Source organism: Ctenopharyngodon idella, chromosome 5, assembly GCF_019924925.1.
Source record: "Ctenopharyngodon idella isolate HZGC_01 chromosome 5, HZGC01, whole genome shotgun sequence".
NCBI classification, from domain to species: domain Eukaryota; kingdom Metazoa; phylum Chordata; class Actinopteri; order Cypriniformes; family Xenocyprididae; genus Ctenopharyngodon; species Ctenopharyngodon idella.
In genome coordinates, this window is record NC_067224.1 from 23,392,865 (window position 1) to 23,414,066 (window position 21,202).

General features: G+C 36.9%; 1 protein-coding gene across 2 annotated transcripts in view; it reads left to right on the forward strand.

Moving 5' to 3' along the window:
* The first annotated feature begins 484 nt into the window (after window positions 1–484).
* Window positions 485–21,202, forward strand: part of LOC127512256 (spectrin beta chain, non-erythrocytic 1) — a 78,331-nt gene continuing 57,613 nt past the window's right edge. For both annotated transcript variants that reach the window (XM_051892995.1, XM_051892997.1), the window contains exon 1: window positions 485–516. In XM_051892995.1, coding sequence (XP_051748955.1) covers window positions 500–516 — 17 coding nt within the window. In that variant the 5' untranslated portion in view covers window positions 485–499. The remainder of the gene's footprint in view (window positions 517–21,202) is intronic.

The following is a 21,202-nucleotide window of genomic DNA, read 5'->3' on the forward strand; positions in this document are numbered from 1 at the left end:
CGCCATCGGTAAGTCTGCGTATCTGTAACGGTCTGTTTGTTAGAGAGATTAAGCTTTAGTCATAACGAATTAAAAAAGGCCACCACATGTTATACGGTTGTCAAAAATTGTGAGGTAATGTAACGCTCAGTTATCTCACACTGCTCCCGTGTGTGAGAGTGAGTGAGTGTGAATGACCATGCTGCTCGCCTTTTGTTTCGGCGTGTGTCTGTGCGTCCACTGCACACATTCACTCCTACCCAGACTATCATGTGAGCTTTCCACCCAAACATTACGGTCCAACACACTAATGTGAAGGATATCTGTGCGAGCGGATGCTAACTGGCGTTTTAAATGCAATGCAATGTGATGTAGCTCGCATCTTGGGCTTCTTGCACACTATCTGTTGTGTTATTTTGATTTGTCATAGGCGGTGGAGGGGGATGCATGGCCTCGCTAGCTGTTGCGCTGTCTGAATCCAACACTAGAAAAAGAATCACCGCGATATTACCAAATTATCATGGAAGGAGAGGACAGGTAGCTACTAAACCTAATGCACTTAAGTGTTCTGCACAACAACCTTTAATGCCAGTGTTTTGGACGTATATCTTTGTAGATTAGAGCGATTAATGATTGAATTAAATCGGACATGGCAATGCCTGCTATTGCATGCTGTATAAATGGAGTGATAGGGCGAGAACGCGGGATTTGATGACATTAACGCAGCATGCGACGGAGGATGGAGGGGGATTACAGCCGGATCTGCGGTCAGCGCTCGTGCTGCTGTTGACCGTCAGTGTCTCATTCAGTTGGACAGGCTCTCATCTCGTATAGATGGGGATTTCGACTCGCAACATATTATCCCTGTTGGTTTGAGCACATTTGATTTATTTTTTTGTCCCTGTACTGGACTTTGAGTCATTTCTCAGGTAACATGACAAAATATTCCTCCAACTGTACAGTAGCTAGTGCAGCTGAATGTTGTTGAAGTTCTCTCTCTGTTCTTTCTTCCATGCTAAACTGGTTGAGTACGAAATGTACTGTCTGTATGTTCTGTCTAAACAGTAAATTTGGGAAGTGTTGAGATATGATTCTTATGTAATCGCTCTCAGTAGTTCTTTCATTTTTGTTAAAAGGGAAGGGTTACTTTTGTCTTTGTGTGGAAATATTGATTTAAATCGCATTTGTCTTCATATGATGTTCAAGGATAGGTCTTCAAGTGGTCCTTAACTTGCATCTCTTTGTCACATGCTGACCTATTTTAGCATCTCATTAATTATTAGCTTATCATTAGCAATATCCACAATGCAGTTGTTCCTGTTGGATGTTATTGAAATTACTAGGGCTGCATATGCTAAAAAATAATATGAAACGTGATATAAACCTTTAAGAAAGAGTTCAACCAAAAATGGAAAAAATTGTCAATTTACTCAGCCTCATGGAGTTCCAAACCTGTTACTTTCTTCTGCAGAACTCAAAAGAAGATATTTAAAATGGGAACAAAGTTTTGATTGCCAAATGGCCAAACACATTTCTCAAAATATCTTCTGTTATGTTCCACAGAAGAAAGTAATACAGGTTTGGAACATCATGAGTCGGTGAGTAAATGATTTTTATTAAAAATTTATTTTATTTTTGTGTGAACTATCTCTTTAACATTTCATGTTATTGCTCTGAATATATCAAGGGTAATAGAACAAATAAATAAAAGGAAACAGGAGCTCTCAGGTTGAACAGAGTGTGCAAAAACTACAAACTAGCAAGGTTGCCCATAATCTGCTGCCAACAGGATGTTCTTTAAAAGAACAAAACTCGGACATGTTTCATTTGAGCCAAACGTGAAAATAGGGAAGAACTTAGCTATGGATTCCATTTGTATCTGGACTGATCTCTTTTGGTCCACTTTTCATTCACCCGGTTATTTTTAGTCAATTTGAATATTGTAAAATTGTAATGCAATGCTAAATTATCATATTCAAATATTAATGATAAAAATATAAAATATTAGAAACATTACATTAAAAATGCTTGTTTAGCATTTATTTTGGTGTAGGATGAAGAAAGATCAATAATTTTAGTGTGCTTCTCATTCCAAATCTGGACTCTGGAGACATGCTGTCAACTCCTCCTGTTCTCAATATTTTACCTTATATTTTTATATTGAAACAGTAAAAAAATTGGAGTTGCGCAAATGGGTCATTCCTGTTATGCAATACTTTTTGAACTCTTTCATTTATTTGCGCTCACTCAGAAATTGCTGAGATCTTGAACCCCATTGATTGGCGTGGATGGATGGACAGATTGAAAGAAAAACAAATACATTGTTGGATTCATACTAGCTGACAGATGGACAGACAGATCTGCTCAGATGTACTGATGAATCATTGGCTGGAAGTGGCTGTGTTGATGAATGGATGAAGAGATAAATGGATGGATGCATCAGTGTAGAGGCAGAGATGAGAGGAATGCGACATTGGCCCCCTAGAGTGCTGACGGTCTAAATCCCCCCCCATATAGTGAGACCACTATTGTCCCGATGCACAGGACTCTGTGTTTCTGTAAGCCAAGTCATCATTACCACTGCCGGTGCTTTTGTTTCCACTAACGCCCCTACATTCCTACCCACCACCACACTAGGGCACGGAGAGCTGAGATGGGCATGGTGATAATATGATCTGTATCAGCATTTAGGGTTAGTGTGACTAAAGCTTTAGGTCAGCTGGATGCTCAGCCAACACGCAACCATCTAGAATCAGGTCCAGAATCTCAGCTAGCCTTCAGAGTTTAAATTTGTATATAAACTGTTTATTTTTGATATGGTGTTGGGTACCCTCTGTCAGAGCAATGGGTAAAAGGGAGGCTTTTATCCAGTGTAAGATAAGCTGGACAGCTGCCCACACATCTTTTAGTATCTCCATTTGCTTGGAGGAAATGTCTTTAAGTGATACCTGCCACAAAACCTAATGTCTGTGTCAGGGATATTTGAGTCACTCTAATCTACTGTATCTTGCAAATACTTTAACTCTCTTAGCAGTTTTGCAAGGATAAATTTTGGCATGTATAATAAGTGCAGTAAATATGATATTTGGGTCTCCCTATGCAGTGCAACTAACTGGGTGGATCTGACATGTTGACAGTGACATGCCCATTAGAAGTTTACGTGTTCACTAATAGCAACAAGGTAGCAAATGAACAGCCGATTGCACATTTGTTTTTGCAGTATCATTTAATTTTGATGTGGCTGATGGCCTTTTACACATCTCGTATTGATATTGCTTGGCAAAAAATGAAACGCATTTATATATCAAACACGTTTGTATCTGGAAAAGAAGGAACGGTTGTGAGTGTTTCTTCATAGCATGTAAGGTTTTTCACTTTTTTCGTTTTAGAGGACTCAGAGCTTGTAGAAATTTTTGGCTTAAATATTTTTGCATCAAAAGTCAAGTCAATTGCATGTGTTGTTGTTTTTTTTTTTTTTTTTTTTTACAGTACACATTGTAAGCAGCTTTATGAAAATTCCTGATGTTAGTGTTCATAGTACTTTGATGCCTAATTGTGCAGATTTAGTTTACAGCCAGGTGATATTATAGTTTACATTTAATAATGATATAAATAATCAAGCAGTTGAGATTATAGCATATATCACTTTAACGATGCAATGTGTAAAATTTGGGAGGATCTATTGACAGAAATGCAATATAATATACATAACTATGTTTTCCGTGGCGCATAAAAACCTTACATAATGAATCGTTATGTTTTATTACCTTAGAACAGTGGTTCTCAACCCTTTTTTCCCAGTGGGCCACACTATGGTCCAAGTGCAAGTCTCATGGGCCGCATATCATTTACATATGATGTCACCAATGAAAACCAATCAGATTTAATGTTATCGTATTAGCATATAATATTATTATTATTATACCTAGATGTTGCACACACAGAAGAGGTGGCGTTTTCTGGTGGCACATATGGTATTTTATTTCTGTCATACTCTGCAAAATCAACAAATACTATAAGAAATTCATTTTTGTTTCACAGTGTGTTGAAATGGCTGGCAGTGTTACTTCTTTATATCATAGTGAAACTCTCTTGTTCACTAAACTCACATTACACATTCCCCTGATACACAGTATGTCACAGAAAATGAGAACAAAGTTTTTATTTGGTAGAATACAAACTTACTGACATTACAGTAATCAGATAATAATGCTCAATGATCATACACAAAATGTATACAAGCACTTTAAGTAACTATTTAACTCTGGATGTAAATTTTTCTTCAACAAAATCGTAACAGTCACCAAAAATGACAGAATTGTTATATAGGCCACAAACGCCTTAATAAGCAAATGTTACAAACAACATTGAGCGCATTGTAATTACAATCTCTGACGATATATTTCTGGGCTACAAATATTCAGGTTATCACAGAAGTACTGAGATAAAAGTTTATAGTTCAGATAAAACACTAATGTCTATGTTATCGATCAAAATAGAGCAAATTAGCTTTCGAAAGAAACTTCAACGCGCTGAAAATGACACATTTATCCATTACATTGTTTCACCACCAGGTGGCGATAAGTGATCGTTAAAAAATGTATTTGACATTGAATCTTCATTCAACAGATTCTTTCAAATACACTGATTGATCCAGTAATGAAACAAGAGTATTTGAGCGTGTCATTGAATCATACATCCAAACAGGATTCAAATATATTTAAAATTTTAAAATAGACTGCAGCACTTAATATTTTGTCAGAACCTCTAAATTACATGTTATTTCGTTTAGTTGTCATTCAGAATTGTGATCTCGGTTTGAAACAAACAAAAAAGTTTCTCAATTTATCCAGAATTGTGCAGCTCTAAGTTTCTTTAACACTTATTTATTTAATCTTCATATAAAATATAAGAAAGATTTGTTTACATTTTATTTTGCTTTGTTTTAAAAATTATTTGTTGTTTGCCTTAAATAAAAATGCATTGGTTAAATTCAAACATTTTTTCTACTAAAATTTTTTTCAATAATTATCGATACCGATCAATATGAAACATTATATCGTGATAATTGTTTTAGCTGTATCGCCCAGCCCTAGCCGAACGTCCAATATCATGTCTCCTTACGTATTACCGCGCAAGAGACATGAGGTGGGGGAGGGTCTTTTTTTTTTTTTTTTTTTTTTAACACATTAGCAAAATGGAGACGACAAACAACACAGGTGTGGAAAAAGACATGGGAGAGGATGATGAGTTGGTCTCCAAAAGGAACGCACAATCTGTAATATGGGGGTGGTTTGGTTTTCAGATAACAGATACCAATAAAAAAAAAAACGTAATTTGCAAGGCGTGCAAGAAGATAATAGCTACAAAGGGTGGTAGCACCACTAATCTCTTTCATCACCTCAGGCAGCATCCTGTGCAGTACGAGCAATGCATGAAACTCCGTGAGCCATCATCAATAGCCTCGGCCTCTTCATCTGCTGAAAAATCTGGTAGGCCTGTCGTCCCTAAACAAATAAAGCTGGTCGATTCATTCTCTTTAGGTGTGCCATATGCGTGAAATGGTAAAAAGTGGGAAGAAATTAGCCAAAGATATGATGCCTTTCAGTACCGTGGAAAAACCTGTTTTCAAACGGCTGCTAAAGACAATCGACCCCTGATACAGTTTGCCCAGGATGCGCTCCCGAAACTGTATTTTAAAGTTCGCGAAAAGCTGTCTCAGAAGCTTTCTAAGATAACACACTTCGCGACCACTTCCGATCTATGGACGAGCCGAACCTGCAAACCCTACATAAACCAGTCTTAACATTCATTTTATTGATGGCTGGGAGCTGAAATACGCTTGTCTGCAAACCAGTTAACGTACTGTCCGAATGAACACACCGGGGAGATCATCGCAGATGGATTACGTGACGCACTCATGTCTTGGAATTTGAGAGCGGAGCAACAAGTTTGCGTCACAACTGATAACGGGAGCAATATTGTCAAAGCGGCTGAATTGAATAAGTGGAGAAGGCTGCAGTGTTTTGGGCATCACCTTGCTGTTGGTGTTTAACTATGATAAATTTTTAATGGGGGCAAAAGAAAATCATGTTTTTTTTTATTATTTAAAAGTAAATGCAATCATATCGAGATATATATCGAATACCGTAAAAATTTTGACAATATCGAGATTGTTAAATGTTAAGAGCACAGTGCATTTGTGTCCACAGTTTTTTTTTTTTTTTTTTAAGTTTAGAATTCTATATTTAGAACTTCACCTCTCTCATTCTGCCTAGTCGAGAGTTCATAGATCTGCATATTCTCTCTGGAGAAGACCACTCAAACCCCTGAGAAATTTTTTTTTTTATATATCGCCCAGCCCTACTACTGATGCCACAACTCTTCTTGTTTGCGATGTGTTCCTTCATTGGTATGTTACTCATTTCGTTTTTCTCTTCTGATAACAAATTTGTCCATTTTGATCCCTAAATTTACAAAAATAATGGCTACTATTGTAATTCTGCCAAAGCGTGCGCTTGAAAGTGTTTGTTAACTGAGTACTCAGTATATAGTAGGTCTGCACATGTCTGATAATAATATATGATCACCAAATTGATTTTATATGACAAAAAACATTATAATTCAAACTTATATTAATTTAATCCATTTTAATTTAATTTAAAACAAAAATAAATTGTAAAACTGGAATTTATTTTTTAAATGTGGGCAGCACCGTGGGCCACATTTGCATTCGTTACGAGCCGCAAGCGGCCCACGGGCTGCAGGTTGAGAACCACTGCCTTAGAATAAGCCATTTCTATCTCATTACACCGCAGGTCCCCCCTCCATGTCAAGTCGCCATTATGCACTGACATGTTTCTACAGCAGCCCTAAACGGACAAACACTCTACAGAGCGCGTTTAGTCACTATGTTGTTGTTGTTCTAAATCGTTCGTGTTCTTAGAGGCAGCTTGCACTACGTTGAATATGTACGAAGTAGTAGTAGTACTTGTCATCAGAAGTAGAGACCGTTCTTTGTTAGAAGTTTCTTCTAACTTTGTTAGAAGAAGAAACCTCATTGCTTCACTCTCTACTCTCTGCTGTCTCAGACGACATCTTTGTCTTGTGTTGGCCAGATGGCCACTGTAGCTTCTCCAAAAGGGAGGGGTGTGCGCCGTTAGTTGCAGTTCGCAAGATGCGATGCAGCTAAAATTTACACATTGCACCTTTTAAGTTGCGTGTATTTTATGCATGCAGAGAGACATTGGTTACATTGTTAGATGTAGGGCTGCACGATATTGGAAAAAACTGACATTGAGATATTTAGTTTTTCTGCGATTATATACAGATTAAAATTCACCTTGAATAGCTCTATTTGGAAAGAATTAATCATTCTAGAATCATTAGGGTGATTTTGTAGGTGAGTGAATACACATAGAAAATAATGAACAAATTACAAGCATAGATAAATATAATAGAACAGATAGGCTACAAATGAAATAAATAGTGCTTTATATTTTTCAGGTAAGTCTAACAGTATTCAGGTACAGAGATTGAATAATCAAATGTTAAAATAACACTGCATGGTCTTCACTGTGTAAATACAATTAATCTGTGTTAAAGGTATAAAAGTGAATTTTCTCTTTGTCTTTTGTTGTTTGATTAACATTCACACAGAAACACAGAAAGCAGCAGGGGCTGCTGTCACTTTAAGACTGAATGCGTGGATCCAAAATATTGTTACACATCCGGTTTTCTTAAGCCACAAGCAACTGTGTTTACGTGTATTTTGACAATTTTTTTTTTTGCATGTATGTGTCCGTTCAGGCACATAGATGCAGAAGAGAACGGCATTTGGTGTTCACGTACATCTGCACGGCTGTGTGTGTGTGTGCGCGCAGAAAACAGCCGCATGTTCAGAATTGAGTTCTCTTTCGCGTCTTCGTGCGCTCAAATGGTTTTAAGTCGCTTGAACGTTTAAACTGACAGGACCCCTAAAACACCTTCAAATGATAAACTTTCATTGTATGATGGTCAAACTTTGCAATTAATCCGAGAATCACGTGTGTTTTGAACTATGGTGTCTGGTCCGTACAGATTAACGATCCCTATACTTGACATCGCACATCCTGCGATGTGACTATCATGGATGCGCACATCGCGATATCGATGCTAAAACGATCTATTGCGCGGCCCTAGTTAGATGTGGTATTTTTCACACTTCGCCCAGGAGTGCCCCAGGATCACTGATCACTTTAATTTGACAGTTGCATGATTACATATATATGTGGCAGAACATGTTATCATACAAAACAATACAGCATTGAGGCTATTGCTACATTGTCATCTGTTATCATCATTCTTTGCTGCCACACATTAAAAGTTGTACAAAATTTTTCTTCTTGTTCGAATTGAAAATCCTGGAACAGTGTGAAAGCAAAAAGAACTGGGTTCTTTTTCACACAAATTTACATATGGTCTATGTACAGAGAATTTTTTTTCTCATTATGATGTTTTTTCCACAAAGAAGTGAATAGTACTTAAATCATTTACACTCTCATGATAGAATAAGTGGCTTAGAAAATGCTGTTTTGTTTCCCTATACACCATGAAAGGCCTCTATCACAGCCACGCCATGCACTGCATGCAGACAGTCAGTATAAAGTCAAATGACCACTGGGACATATAAGTGAAATGTAAACAAAAATTACTGAATACACCTTTTAACGGTTATTTTCCTCTTCAGCACTAAACTGGACCAAGCCAAGGTTTAGTGTTAATTAGAGGAATGGCTCTCTTGTGTACAGTTTGTTTTTAGTAAGCAAGAATAATTGAAATGCAGACAGTCTGACTTATGATTAGCATGCTCATAAATACCGCTGTAAAGTCATACAGTAAGCAAAATAAATGTAATTTACTCAATGAATGCTAGTCATTTACATTCGCAGGCATTATTTTGATCTGTTACCGTATGAGCAGTAGCATTTAAACATGATGTAGATGCTACTTTTCTTCAAAGCAACTAGATACTTCTACATTATCACTAACAAAAATGTTAAAAGCACAGTGCATTTGTGTCCACAGTGTCCAGTTTTTTTTTTTTTTTTTTTTTTTTTAAGTCCTGTCCCCTGTACCTGTTTAGAATTCTATATTTAGAACTTCACCTCTCTCATTCTGCCTAGTCGAGAGTTCATAGATCTGCATATTCTCTCTGGAGAAGACCACTCAAACCCCTGAGATTCCTGAATAACATCTAGCAATGAAATTCCATGCAAGAACTGAATTTCTCTCTTTTTTATTTATTTATTTTTTTTATATATATATATATAACTTTTCTTGATGTTGGATTGTGGCGTTTGCAATCTTTTTATTATTTTGTTTTATTTGGCAGAAAAAAAAAATTTAAAAGAAAGAACAAATGGGAAAAGAGATATCAAAAAGGATATGCACAAGTAGATTAATAATTTTTACAGAAATATTTTGCGCAGTATATTCCTTTATATAATAGACCTTATTCAGGGTAGCGCCGTATTTATTTTTTGACAGGAATGAAAGCAAGGCTGTGAAGGAAACAGGGGTGGGAATCTCTAAGCACCTCATGATTCGATTCCATTACGATTCAGAGGGCTGCAATGTGATTATAAAATGATTATCGATGCTTGCTTTTAAAAAAATCTGAAATAATCATACTCTCATTATGACCATGACCATGGGTTTAAATATACTCACCACCTCCTTTCATTATAAAGATGTCCTTGTGAACCCTATTGGATCCAGGTAGCTTAGTGGGTAAGAATCTAGGTTTTTAACACAGAGGGTGCTGGTTTCAATTTAGGTAGGGGCAACCCTATTACAAAGATCACTTTTCTTGGCTGCTCTAGGTTGTAGTCGTGCCAGAGGCAGACTAACAATCCATGTCAACTGAAGTGTCTCTCTCAGTTTAAACTGTTATCTAATTTAAGTTCTGAAAAGGACCACTAGTGTTCAGAGGGTGCAGAAATGTTGCTGATATTGTATGAGATCTAGCATAATGCTCAGTTCATATGTTGGCACAGCGGGATGATGAAACCATCTCATCTGCTCTTGATTTACCTGCTCAGGCAGCAGGAGGAATTTGTCTGTCTAGTGTGCTGTGTGTTAATGCTCTAGTCCTAACAGGGTCAGTGTGTGTGTTTGTGTTTGAGGCAGACTAATCTTATTACTGGACATATACGTGATGCTTCGCATTATGCTGGCTCTCGGCTTTCTAATAACTTACTAATAAGCATGTGACAGTATCGAATTTTCATGTTGCGTTAATTGCCAAACTTTTATCACAGTATACGGTGTTATCACGATATTGAAATAAGTTGCAAAAAATTTTTGTCATAGTATAACAGGTTTAAGAACTCTTTTTCTTACAACAAAAAGAACTCTGAACATTTAAATACAACGCAATACACACACACACACACACACACACACACACACACACAAAAAATAAACTAAAGGGTTTCAAACAGATTAAAGTGCAAAAGAATTATAAAGAACAACAGGTAACACTTTATAATAAGGTCTCATTATTTAGCATTATTTAGCAATGCATTAACTAAGATTAAGAATGAGCAATAGCTACATTTTTTACTATTTATTTATTTTTTGTTAATGTTAGTTAAAAAATACAACTGATCATTGTTAGTTTTAGCTCTTGTCACTAAGTGTTACTGAACAATAACAAATAATCAGAACATTTGCAATCATTATAGGGCAGTGGTTTTCAACTTGTGGGTCGCGGCCCACTAGGGGTCCTCAGTGATCCTCCAGGTGGGCAGATAACTTAAAATTAATTTAAATATTTTAATATAATTCATTAAAAAATATAAATTAAATTAACTAAAAAATAAATTTAAAACAAAGCACCATCTCTCTCGTACGTATTCTGTGATTGTTTCGAATCCGATCAGCCCAGTCCATTTCTCACAGTGCTACTGTGAAATACAGACTGAACGGTGGCTCAAAACGCCCAACTACTTCATGAACATAGGATACGCAATCTAATTCTCTCAGTTGGAAAAAGAAAACCAGCATCGCTAAAAAGGTTTTGATGAATGACGATTGTAATGAAGGTAAAGTTGATTACAGTGACTTACAGGAGTCTTACATTAGACAAACGCGAGTCTGATATTATTGATGCGCAAAAATACCGCACATGTGCTCTCTCGACTCACTGATAGCTACAACATCGTATTTCTGCATGAAAAAAGTTCAATATATTCGTGTAGTTGCCAAAATTAATATACTGTGAATGTTTTATAACGGATGCTCGCCGAACAAACGTGTTTTGGAGAGATTTGTGAGGATCAGTGGTGTTTATACTTAAGTGTTTAATCATTTTGAATGGATCCGCATAGTATCTAAATTCAGTCCTTTGGCGTCTCCCTGTGGTCTTGTTTGGTATGGCAGGTTGACTTGTACTTATTTGTTTTTTACTGTATTACTGAGCAGAGTAAGTACTTTAAGTTGTAAAGAATGTCTCAATGCAAAGTATGTTTGCAAAAAAGATCACTGAAGGTTTAAATCTATCTTGAATTTCTTCTTTAAAAAATAATAACATGGGTTTAAAAAGTAATAACAATAACAATACAAATGTTTTTGTGAATTAAATAAAAAAAAAAATAGGGGGGAGGGGCTTGCAGTATTGATTCGAGAGAAGGAGGGCCTTGGCGTAAAAAAGGTTTGGAATCACTGTTATAGGGCATGTTGTAGTCCAGATTAAAATATAAAAATGTTAAAGTGTAAAAATAAATAGCCTATTAAGTATTTGGTGCTGTGATGAACAACATTGCGAATACAAAAACTGAATGGCTGTTTAAAGCATTTTAAATACTGTTCAGTAGCCCAGCTGCTTTGTTTACGGGGTTTCCGGGGTAACTGCTGCATTTCTGCTGTTCCATCAGCGCCCTCTGCTGTCAGAGAGTAAAGGCGCACTTTCATTCAGTGCGTCTCCTTCACTTGTTCCGCCATGTGCTTCTCATGCTGGGCTTGTTTACATCTGAGTGTGCGTGTCCCTTTGACGCAGCATACAGCGGTGTTGTGCATTTTATACGGTTGGTGGGGAAAGTATTCTTAATGTATTATAAAAATTTGAATAATTCGTAATAAATTATAATTCACAGTATTTTGAAGTGCCCACGGTGAAAGTATTGTGCATATTTATTACCGTGATATATCGTATTACCGAATATTGGCACGTCTACGTACTAATAGAGATTTCTTATCACTTCAGTTGAAACGTCTTATTATTTTGTCCTTCGTATCAGTACGTCATAAATAGAACAAGGAGAAATTAGGACAATTATTATTATAGAATTTACATAGAGAGTTGGGCATTATTGAATGCATTTTGTGAACTTTTTACCTGCCAACTAAATTTTGTTAGAGGCCGCACTGGTGCCACCACCACGTTGCCCAACTGATAAGAGCTGCCATTTCTGTTGCATATGATTAACATCTAACGGCAAACAATACAAAAGCAGAATGAAACTACTCATTTGAGCCACTCAGCGCAGACCGTTTATCAGCTTGGACAAATAATAGACAGCGCAGCGCAAGGTCAGAACAGGTTTAAGCCGCGGTCACACTAGATTTTGAGTATGAGAAATTTCTTTGTACACTGCAACAGTCGTGATTAGACATGTGACGGTATCAAATTTTCATGTTGTGATTAATTGCTAAAGTTTTTATCACGGTATACGGTATTATCACGATATTGAAATAAGTTGCAAAAAAAAAGTGTTGTCATAGTATAACAGGTTTAAGATCTCTTTTTGTAATAACAAAAAGAACTGAATGTTTAATACAATAATACAATACACAAAAAAATATATAAAGTAAAATTTTCAAACAGATTAAAGTGCAAAAGAATTAGGCTATACAGAACAACAGGTAACACTTTACAATAAGGTCTCATTATTTAATGCATTAACTAAGATTGAGCAATACTTACATTTGTTACAGAAAGTATTATTTTTTGTTAATGTTAGTTAAAACTAACTATGATCAGTTGTATTTCTTATCTCAGATCCATTAAATAAGTTCTTTTGATTTTAGTAATGTTATTAAACAGTAGGCTAACTAAGAAATTAACATTAACTAAGAATAATTAATGCTTTATAAATGTTTTCATTGTCAGTTTGGTAATAATGAATTAACATGTTAACCAATGAAGCCGTATGTCTCAAAGTTTTACTGAACAATAACAAATAATCAGAACATTTCTATGATTAGGGCATGTTGTAGTCCAGATTAAAATATAAAAATGTTTAAGTTTGAAAATAAATAGCATATTAAGTCTTTAAGTATTAAGTATTTGGTGCTGTGATGAACAACATTGAGATTACAAAAAAATGAATGGCTGTTTCAAGCATTTTAAAAACTTCTCTAGCGCAGTTGCTTTGTTTGCGGGGTTTCCGGGGTAACCGCTGCGTTCTGCTGTTCCATCAGCAGCCTCTGCTGTCAGAGAGTGAACGCGCACTTTCATTCAGCGTGTCTCCTTCACTCGTTCCGCCATGTGCTTCTCATGTACCTTGGGCTTGTTTACATCTGAGCTTGTGTCCCTTTGACGCAGCATACAGCGGTGTTGTGAATTTTATACGGTTGATGGGGAAAATATTCTTAAATGCATTATAAAAATTTCATTAATTGGTAATAAATTATTATTTATGGTATTTTGAAGTGCCCGCGATAACAATATTGTGCATATTCATTATCGTGATATATCGCATTACCGAATATCAGCACGTCTAGTCGTGATATCACTGGATGCTCTGCGGCTTTTTTTATAAAAAAAAAAAAAAACATAAATTCAACCTGAAACAAATAATAATAAATCCAAAATTTAAAAACATCCAATCTACTCCACTCCGCAACTCTGCAGTTTTAAAATTAGGCCCTATCAGGGCTCCAGACTAACTTTTTTTTACTAGGAGCACCGTAGCCCTTTACTGAAAAATTTAGGCGCACACCTTAAAGCAACCTGCAGCGCAGTTATTCACATTTTCTCCCATTTTGACTCTATTACTGACAGAAGCCTTGGTAATAAATAGGGCTGTGTATTGCCAAGAATCTGGCGATACAATATGTATCACTATACAGGGGTTACGATACGATATATTGTGATATATTGCAATATTGTAAGAAAGGTGATATATTGCGATATTTCTTGTTTTTTTTTTGTTTTTTTTGTTTTTTTTAGAAAGATCTAATTAAAAAAAAAAAAAAAAAAAAAGGTCATAAAGAACACAACCATATGCATAAAACCTGACAAGCAACTTTATTTTATTTAATCAATACAGTATAATTTGCATTTATATCACTAATCACTCTTTTGTGCAATCTAAATAAAGGGAAAATAGTAAAGTGACTGCAGGATTCTTTGTGTATGTTTTAAAGGTTCACAGTATAGCAGCTTTTAATTTCTAAACTATTTAACAACAGAAAGTGCATAGTCCATTCCATGACTGAATGACTGTTTGTTTTATATTTAATACTGTAAAGCTGTTTGCTTTAAAGCAGTCCATTGTATAAAGTGCTATTTAAAGTACTGAACTGCAGAGCTGGTGCAACCACATCCACATCGCTATGATCAGATGCTTTCTTTCTGCTGCCACCGCTGTCAATTTTGTTGTGTGTTTTTGTTACTGAGAGGAAAACGTGCAGTACGTATCAAATATTCTATCAAAACGCTTCTCAGCAGCGCGGATGACGTCAGGATGTTAAGCGAGCTCTCAGATTTAATGCGTTTCCCGATTGTTTGGATTTTAACATGGCCTGTTTTGCAAACAAAATGACTCTTGTCGATTTCCTTAGTGGCTTCTTTATAGCTAAAGCCAAAATGAGTCCACACTTCAGCTCTGTATACCGCGGGAGTGGAATAATTCTACCGTTTTGTGAGCTGGGTTTGCTAATGCTAACACTAGCGATGCACAAACCTTCACCTTGCGCTTCTCCGGCTCCGCGTCAGTTTATGTTCTGTGATAACAAACACTGCCATCTAGCGGTTGGGTTTTATACAGTCTGTGGTTTAAATCGAACACAAAGCCACGAATCTTGTCTTGTCTACATTGTTTTTGAGAATCGATACAGTATCGCCAAACATAATATCGCGATATTCACGTGTATCGATATTTTCTTACACCCCTAGTAATAAATACACTTAACTTACAGAAATTACAATGTGCAATTTTATTTTAAGTTTGCAAGGCTCCAGATTAACATTTGAGGGCAGCATTATCATTCATAATGTCTAAATAATAATTCAAAAGCAAAACGATTGAAAATATATATTAGGGAGTGGAAATGGCAGCCACCTACTGGTTACAGTGGTAATTTAATGTCTTTTTATTTTTAAATAAGTGTGAGGTTTTCCAACATGTTGAAACTTTTAATTTTATAAATGGGGATAATCTATGAAGGATGAACAAATAATGTTTAAATATGATAATATTAGAGTTTTGAAGTACTGGAAAAATATGTGTAAAGTACTTGAAAGCATTTTACTATTCCTGCCAAAATTCTATGGTTACAGTTAGTGTACATTAAATCCATGGCGAATGTTGTTAATTTGTGGACTGAAAACCCTCTATAACTTGTTCATTCATGGCACAATGTTTCTCCTGGTTTCCACGTCAGCTCTGTTTGATCTGATATATATGGTTTATAACAGAGAACTCTGTGCCGAATTTGAATGCTTCTCACTAGATCTCGCAGCGATGTTATTAATTCTGTGGTGAATTCAATGCTTTCTTTACTGGATCTCCCAGCGCTGTGTAGTAACAGTGTCGCGTGATCAAGATCGGCTTGTGAGTAGCTTGCACTGCACTGACAATGGTCCAAACTGATAAATGGTCCGTGAAGCACAAATGAGTAGCGCGGTTTTGTTCTGCTTTCATTACGTTTGCCATTTGATGTTGGGCAATGTTAAGGTGGTCACGCCAGTGCGACTGCTAACAAATTTTAATCGCACCGGCAGAAAAAGTCACAATCTGGAGCCCTGCCTATGTTCTTTTAATTCAGCGATGAGGTCACACTGTGACATATAGATCTTATATTGTACACAAAGCAGCGCTGACCCTATATAAACACTACTTTATACAGAGATGAGAGGAAAAGAGAATGCCATCGAAACTTTTCTGAAGACAGTCAGTTTCCTTTCAGAGATGCATTCATATAAACCCACACCCCCAATTCAATATTTATATATTTTTTTTCCTATATTTTGAGCATTGTAAACCGTGAACTTGCTGTGCCTGGTACAGTATTGTATCTTCAGCGTGTCCCGTCTCTGGCTCATGTTAGTGTCCTGTTTACGACAAGAATACTTCTTGTGTGCCAAAAAAACCCAACTAAACTAAATAACGACTTTTCAACAATATCTCGTGATGGCCGATTTCAAAACACTGCTTCTGAGCTTTACAAATCTTTTGTTTTGAATCAGTGATTCAGATCTCCTATCAAACGGCTAAACTGCTGAAATCACGTGACTTTGGTGCTCCGAACCACTGATTCGATTCGTAAAGCTTCGAAGCAGTGTTTTGAAATTGGCCCATATAGACATTGTTAAAGTCGTCATTTTGTTTTTTTGGCACACAAAAAGTATTCTTGTCGCTTTATAATATTAAGGTAGAACCACTGAACTCACATGAACATTTTTAAATATGTTTTTAGTACCCAGTGGCTTTGCTCTCAATAGAGGCCTCACTGAGCCATCGGATTTTTCATCAAAAATATCTTAATTTGTGTTCCGAAGATGAACAAAGGTCTTAGTGGTGTAGAACGACATGAGGGTGAGTAATTAATGACAGAATTTGGGTGAACAAACCCTTTAAGGCCAAAATGTTCTGAAACTAGAAATTATGTTTCTTTCACCTTATGGTGGATTTTTCCAAATTGTGTGTATGCACGTGATGGTGGTGTGCTGGAGTGTGGGTGGGTGGAGGAGGGGAAGGTGGTGTGCATGTGTGTAGGAGTGAAGCAAATGATGTTTTTTCTATTCTCTACTATCACATACATCCAGTCAGCGTAACGATTGTGTACTCTAGCTGTACTCTAATCAATTACGAGAGATAGAGGATGTAAAAAGCGATAAAGTAGAGGCTGTTTCTGTGGCAGTGGGGTGCCAATATGAAAGACCATCAAGAGGAGGACAACAGAGAACACGCACGCGCACACACACATAATGCCCAGGAGGCATATGGTCTCTTATTTGATCTCTTTTATTAAAAGGGTGCAGCCAAAAACAGATCAGCCAGCTGAGACACAGAGAAAGGAAAGTTAGATTAATGAGGGTAAGGCTGTGAAGAAATGATTTTCCACTGGAAAATAAAGGCTGTAATGTTTGTTGATGATGGTGCTCTTAAGTCCATTTATGTATAAAAATATTATTTAAAAAGAAATTAGGATATTTAAGTGTAAATTTAATATTGTGTTAACATCAGTAAAAGCTGTTATGATGTAACACAATAAATAAATTGCATCTGCACGGAGCTCCAGAAATGGTCACAATTGCAACAACAACAAAAAAATCTAGGAGCCATTGGCAACAGACAAGAAAACTTTAGCCGTTTTCAGCTGGTGAGGAGGCGTTGGTTAATTGGCATATATCTTTAGACATGAGCAAGAGTTTTCTGCACCTCTATTCAGAAGCTTTCTGTTGCCTCTGCACACAACAACGAACATCTGATTCGCTATTGAATGACTCCTGATCCAATGATTTAATCTTAAACTCAGGAGTAATATCTCATTTGGAATAATTCTAATTTGAATGTAATTTAAGTGGACAGCATTTTTAGACTGAACAAAACAAAAACGATAAAGCAGAAATGGATGAATGGAAAGAAAAATACGAACCTTAAAACAGTTTTGTAATGGAATTGAAAACTATGATAAACAGCACTTTCCCTTTTAATTTAACTTGAAAATGAGCAGTTGGACTTGGAAATGCTTGTGTGTATGCTTTTAAATCTCTTTATCTCTGCTATTACATCCCTCTAATGCTGCCATTCATATTCTACAAGGCTCTTAAGGTGAACTGTTAAAAATGTAAAGTTAAATTTGAAAATGTAACTCTTGGTAGACAGTCCAGATAAATAGGTGGGTTTTTTTTTTTTTTTTTTTTTTTTTAATCTGTCTTTTTTCTACCCATATGCTACTAATATACAGTTATAGATAAAGTCCTGAATGCCATTCTTACCCATCTGAAGGATAGATGCCCTGAGTGTGTGCTTTTGTGTCTCATGCAGTCTGGACCCTGCAGGCACACTCTGCACACGAGGAGCCGCCAGACACACATACACACATTTGCCCCTAAAACTTTATTGATTTCCTCTCCTTCTTTTGTCGTCTTGTCTGTAGTAGCAGGAATCAAACAGCCAATTAGAAATGGCCAAGTGTGTGTGTGTCTGTCTCTGAGAGTTTGTTAGTCTTGTTTAATTTTATATGTGTAGAGAAGTGAAATTACCTTTTAAAATGAAATCTATTTGCAGATACCTTCAGTTAGATAAACGTAAAACCTATTGTTACTGTCGGCATTTTCAGGAAATGGGAAAAACAATGTTTTTTTGTTTTTGTTTTTAAAAAACGAAATGCCACGTTGTCAGAGTTGATATTTTGGCTTTATATATGGTCGAACACTTGCATACATTTTACCAAAATTAAGCCCAGTGGATTTATGAGGTTTTTGACCAGGGAATTTCGGACATACGTGTTTTGTCCATCATTAGAGTGGCCGCATCTGAGGCAGTTACGTTTATAGCTTATGGGTTATAAAGTTTACTGTAGCTATGTGGGTGCTCATTTTTTCTCTGTCATTTGGCCAAAATCTAATGTTATTAAAGACTAAGTGCTATGCACAGGCTATTTAAGACCATATTGGCTACAACACCACAACAAATACTAGACTAAGGCCACGTACACACTGCAGCTAAATTCGGTTGTCAGTTCACCTTTTAGTGCTTAATCCCGTTCTGTACACACACAGTTCAGTAAAATATGGGAGTGAAAACTGCATTCTACAACTGAATTAACTCCTGAGAGGCCACGTACACACTGTAAGTTTCAGGAGTGACAACCGCATTTAAATGCGGGAGTGAATCCCCTAAATTATTGTTATGTGTGTGTACGGAACACGACTCACTCTTGAAAATGTGATGATTGACAGCTTGGAAACCATAGCGACGTTCTGGCGCCTCTCTATCCATTATTGTGACCAAAGTAATATTACAGTGACAAAACAGTTGTTATTTTCAACAATTTAACTAAACACACTAACACAGTCGGCAGAGGCGTTGTGTTTTGTTTATACTTGTACATCCTGTTTCACACAGAGAGCGCTCTTTGTGTGTTGTCATGATAACTCATTATAAGCGTTTTTGGGCATGAATCGCGATATTTTGGTCTTCTTTTCAGCATAAAGCATTTGGATTTATTTTGGTTTATTATGGGCTTAATCTTGTTTGCTGATTTTTCTGGCAACTCGAATGAGTCAAGGCTTGTGCTTTCCATGTGATTCACTGCGCATACAGAAGAAAGACACATCTCCGATGAACGTTAAAAAAAAAGTCATTAACAACTAGTTGTTCAGTTTGGTTCCGTACATGCTGCATAGAATTTCTGTAAATGCGGTTGTCACTACCTGTAATTTTGGGAGTTAATACAGTTGTAGAATGCGGTTGTCACTCCCGTATTTTACTGAACTGTGTGTGTACAGAACGCGATTAAGCACTAAAAGGTGAACTGACAACCAAATTTTAGCTGCAGTGTGTACGTGGCCAAAAATACAGGTAGTGACAACCGCATTTACAGAAATTCCACGCAGTGTGTACGGAACCGAACTGAACAACTAGTTGTTAATGACCTTAATGTACATTGGAGATGTGTCTCTCTTCTGTATGCACGGTGAATCACGGAAAGCACGAGCCTTGACTCATTTGTGTTGCCAGATCTTGCTAGAAATTTCAGAGAATAAGAACAAGCCCATAATAAACTGAAATAAATCCAAATGCTTTATGCTGAAAATAAGACCAAAATATTGCGATTCATGTCTGCTCACTTTAATAACTCCATAAACCCGTTCGCTTTATGAGACGAGCTTAAACAACAAGCCCAAAAATGCTTATAATGAGTGATCATAGCAGCAAAGAAAGAGCGTTCTCTGTGTGAAACAGACTGTACAAGCATAAACAAAACACGACGCCTCCGTCGACTGTGTTAGTGTGTTTAGTTAAATTGCTGAAAATAACAAGTGTTTTGTCACTGTAATATACTTTGGTCACAATAACGGATACCAAACACAAGAGAAGCCAGAACGTCGCTATGGTTTCCAAGCTGTCAATCATCGCATTTTCGAGAGCGAGTTGTGTTCCGTACACACATGTAACGATAATTTAGGGGATTCACTCCCGCATTTAAATGCGATTGTCACACCTGAAACTTACAGTGTGTACGTGGCCTAAGACACTTACTTGGTACATGTGTCCTGTGGTATCTGGCACCAAGACTTTTGCAGCAGATCCTTCAAGTCCTGTAGGTTGTGAGGTGGAGCTACCATGGATTGAACTTGTTGGTCCAGCACATCCAGGGAACACCATTGTCATGAAGGGGTGTACCTGGTCTGCAACAATATTTAGGCAAGTAGCCTATGTCAAATTTACCTCCACATGAATGGCCGGACCCAGGGTACATTGCCCAGAGCATCACACTCCCTCTACCATGCCATCACTTCCCCAGGTAAATGGCACATACGTACATGGCCTTCCACGTAATGTAAAAGAAAACAGAAACCTTCTTCCACTGCTCTAAGGTCCAGTTTCGACACTCGCATGCTCCTTGTAGGTGCTTTCAATAGCCTTCATTGTCCCTGTGCATCGGTGACCCTGTCGCTGGTTTGTGGTTTGTCCCTCCTCAGACCACTGTTGATAAATTCTCACCTCTGCTGACCTGGAGCAACTCACAAGCCTTGTCGCTTCAGAGCTATTCTGACCCAGTCGCCTTGCCATAAAAATATGGCCCTTGTCAAAGTCGATCAGATCTTTATTCCTGCCCATTTCTCCTGCATCCAACACATTGATTATGAGGACTGATTGTTTGCTTACCATCTGATCTACCCAGACCTTAATTTGACGCTGTTAGGAGATGATCAACGATACTCTCTTTGCCTGTGACTGGTTGTAATGTTTTGGCTCATCAGTGTACATAACACATTAGC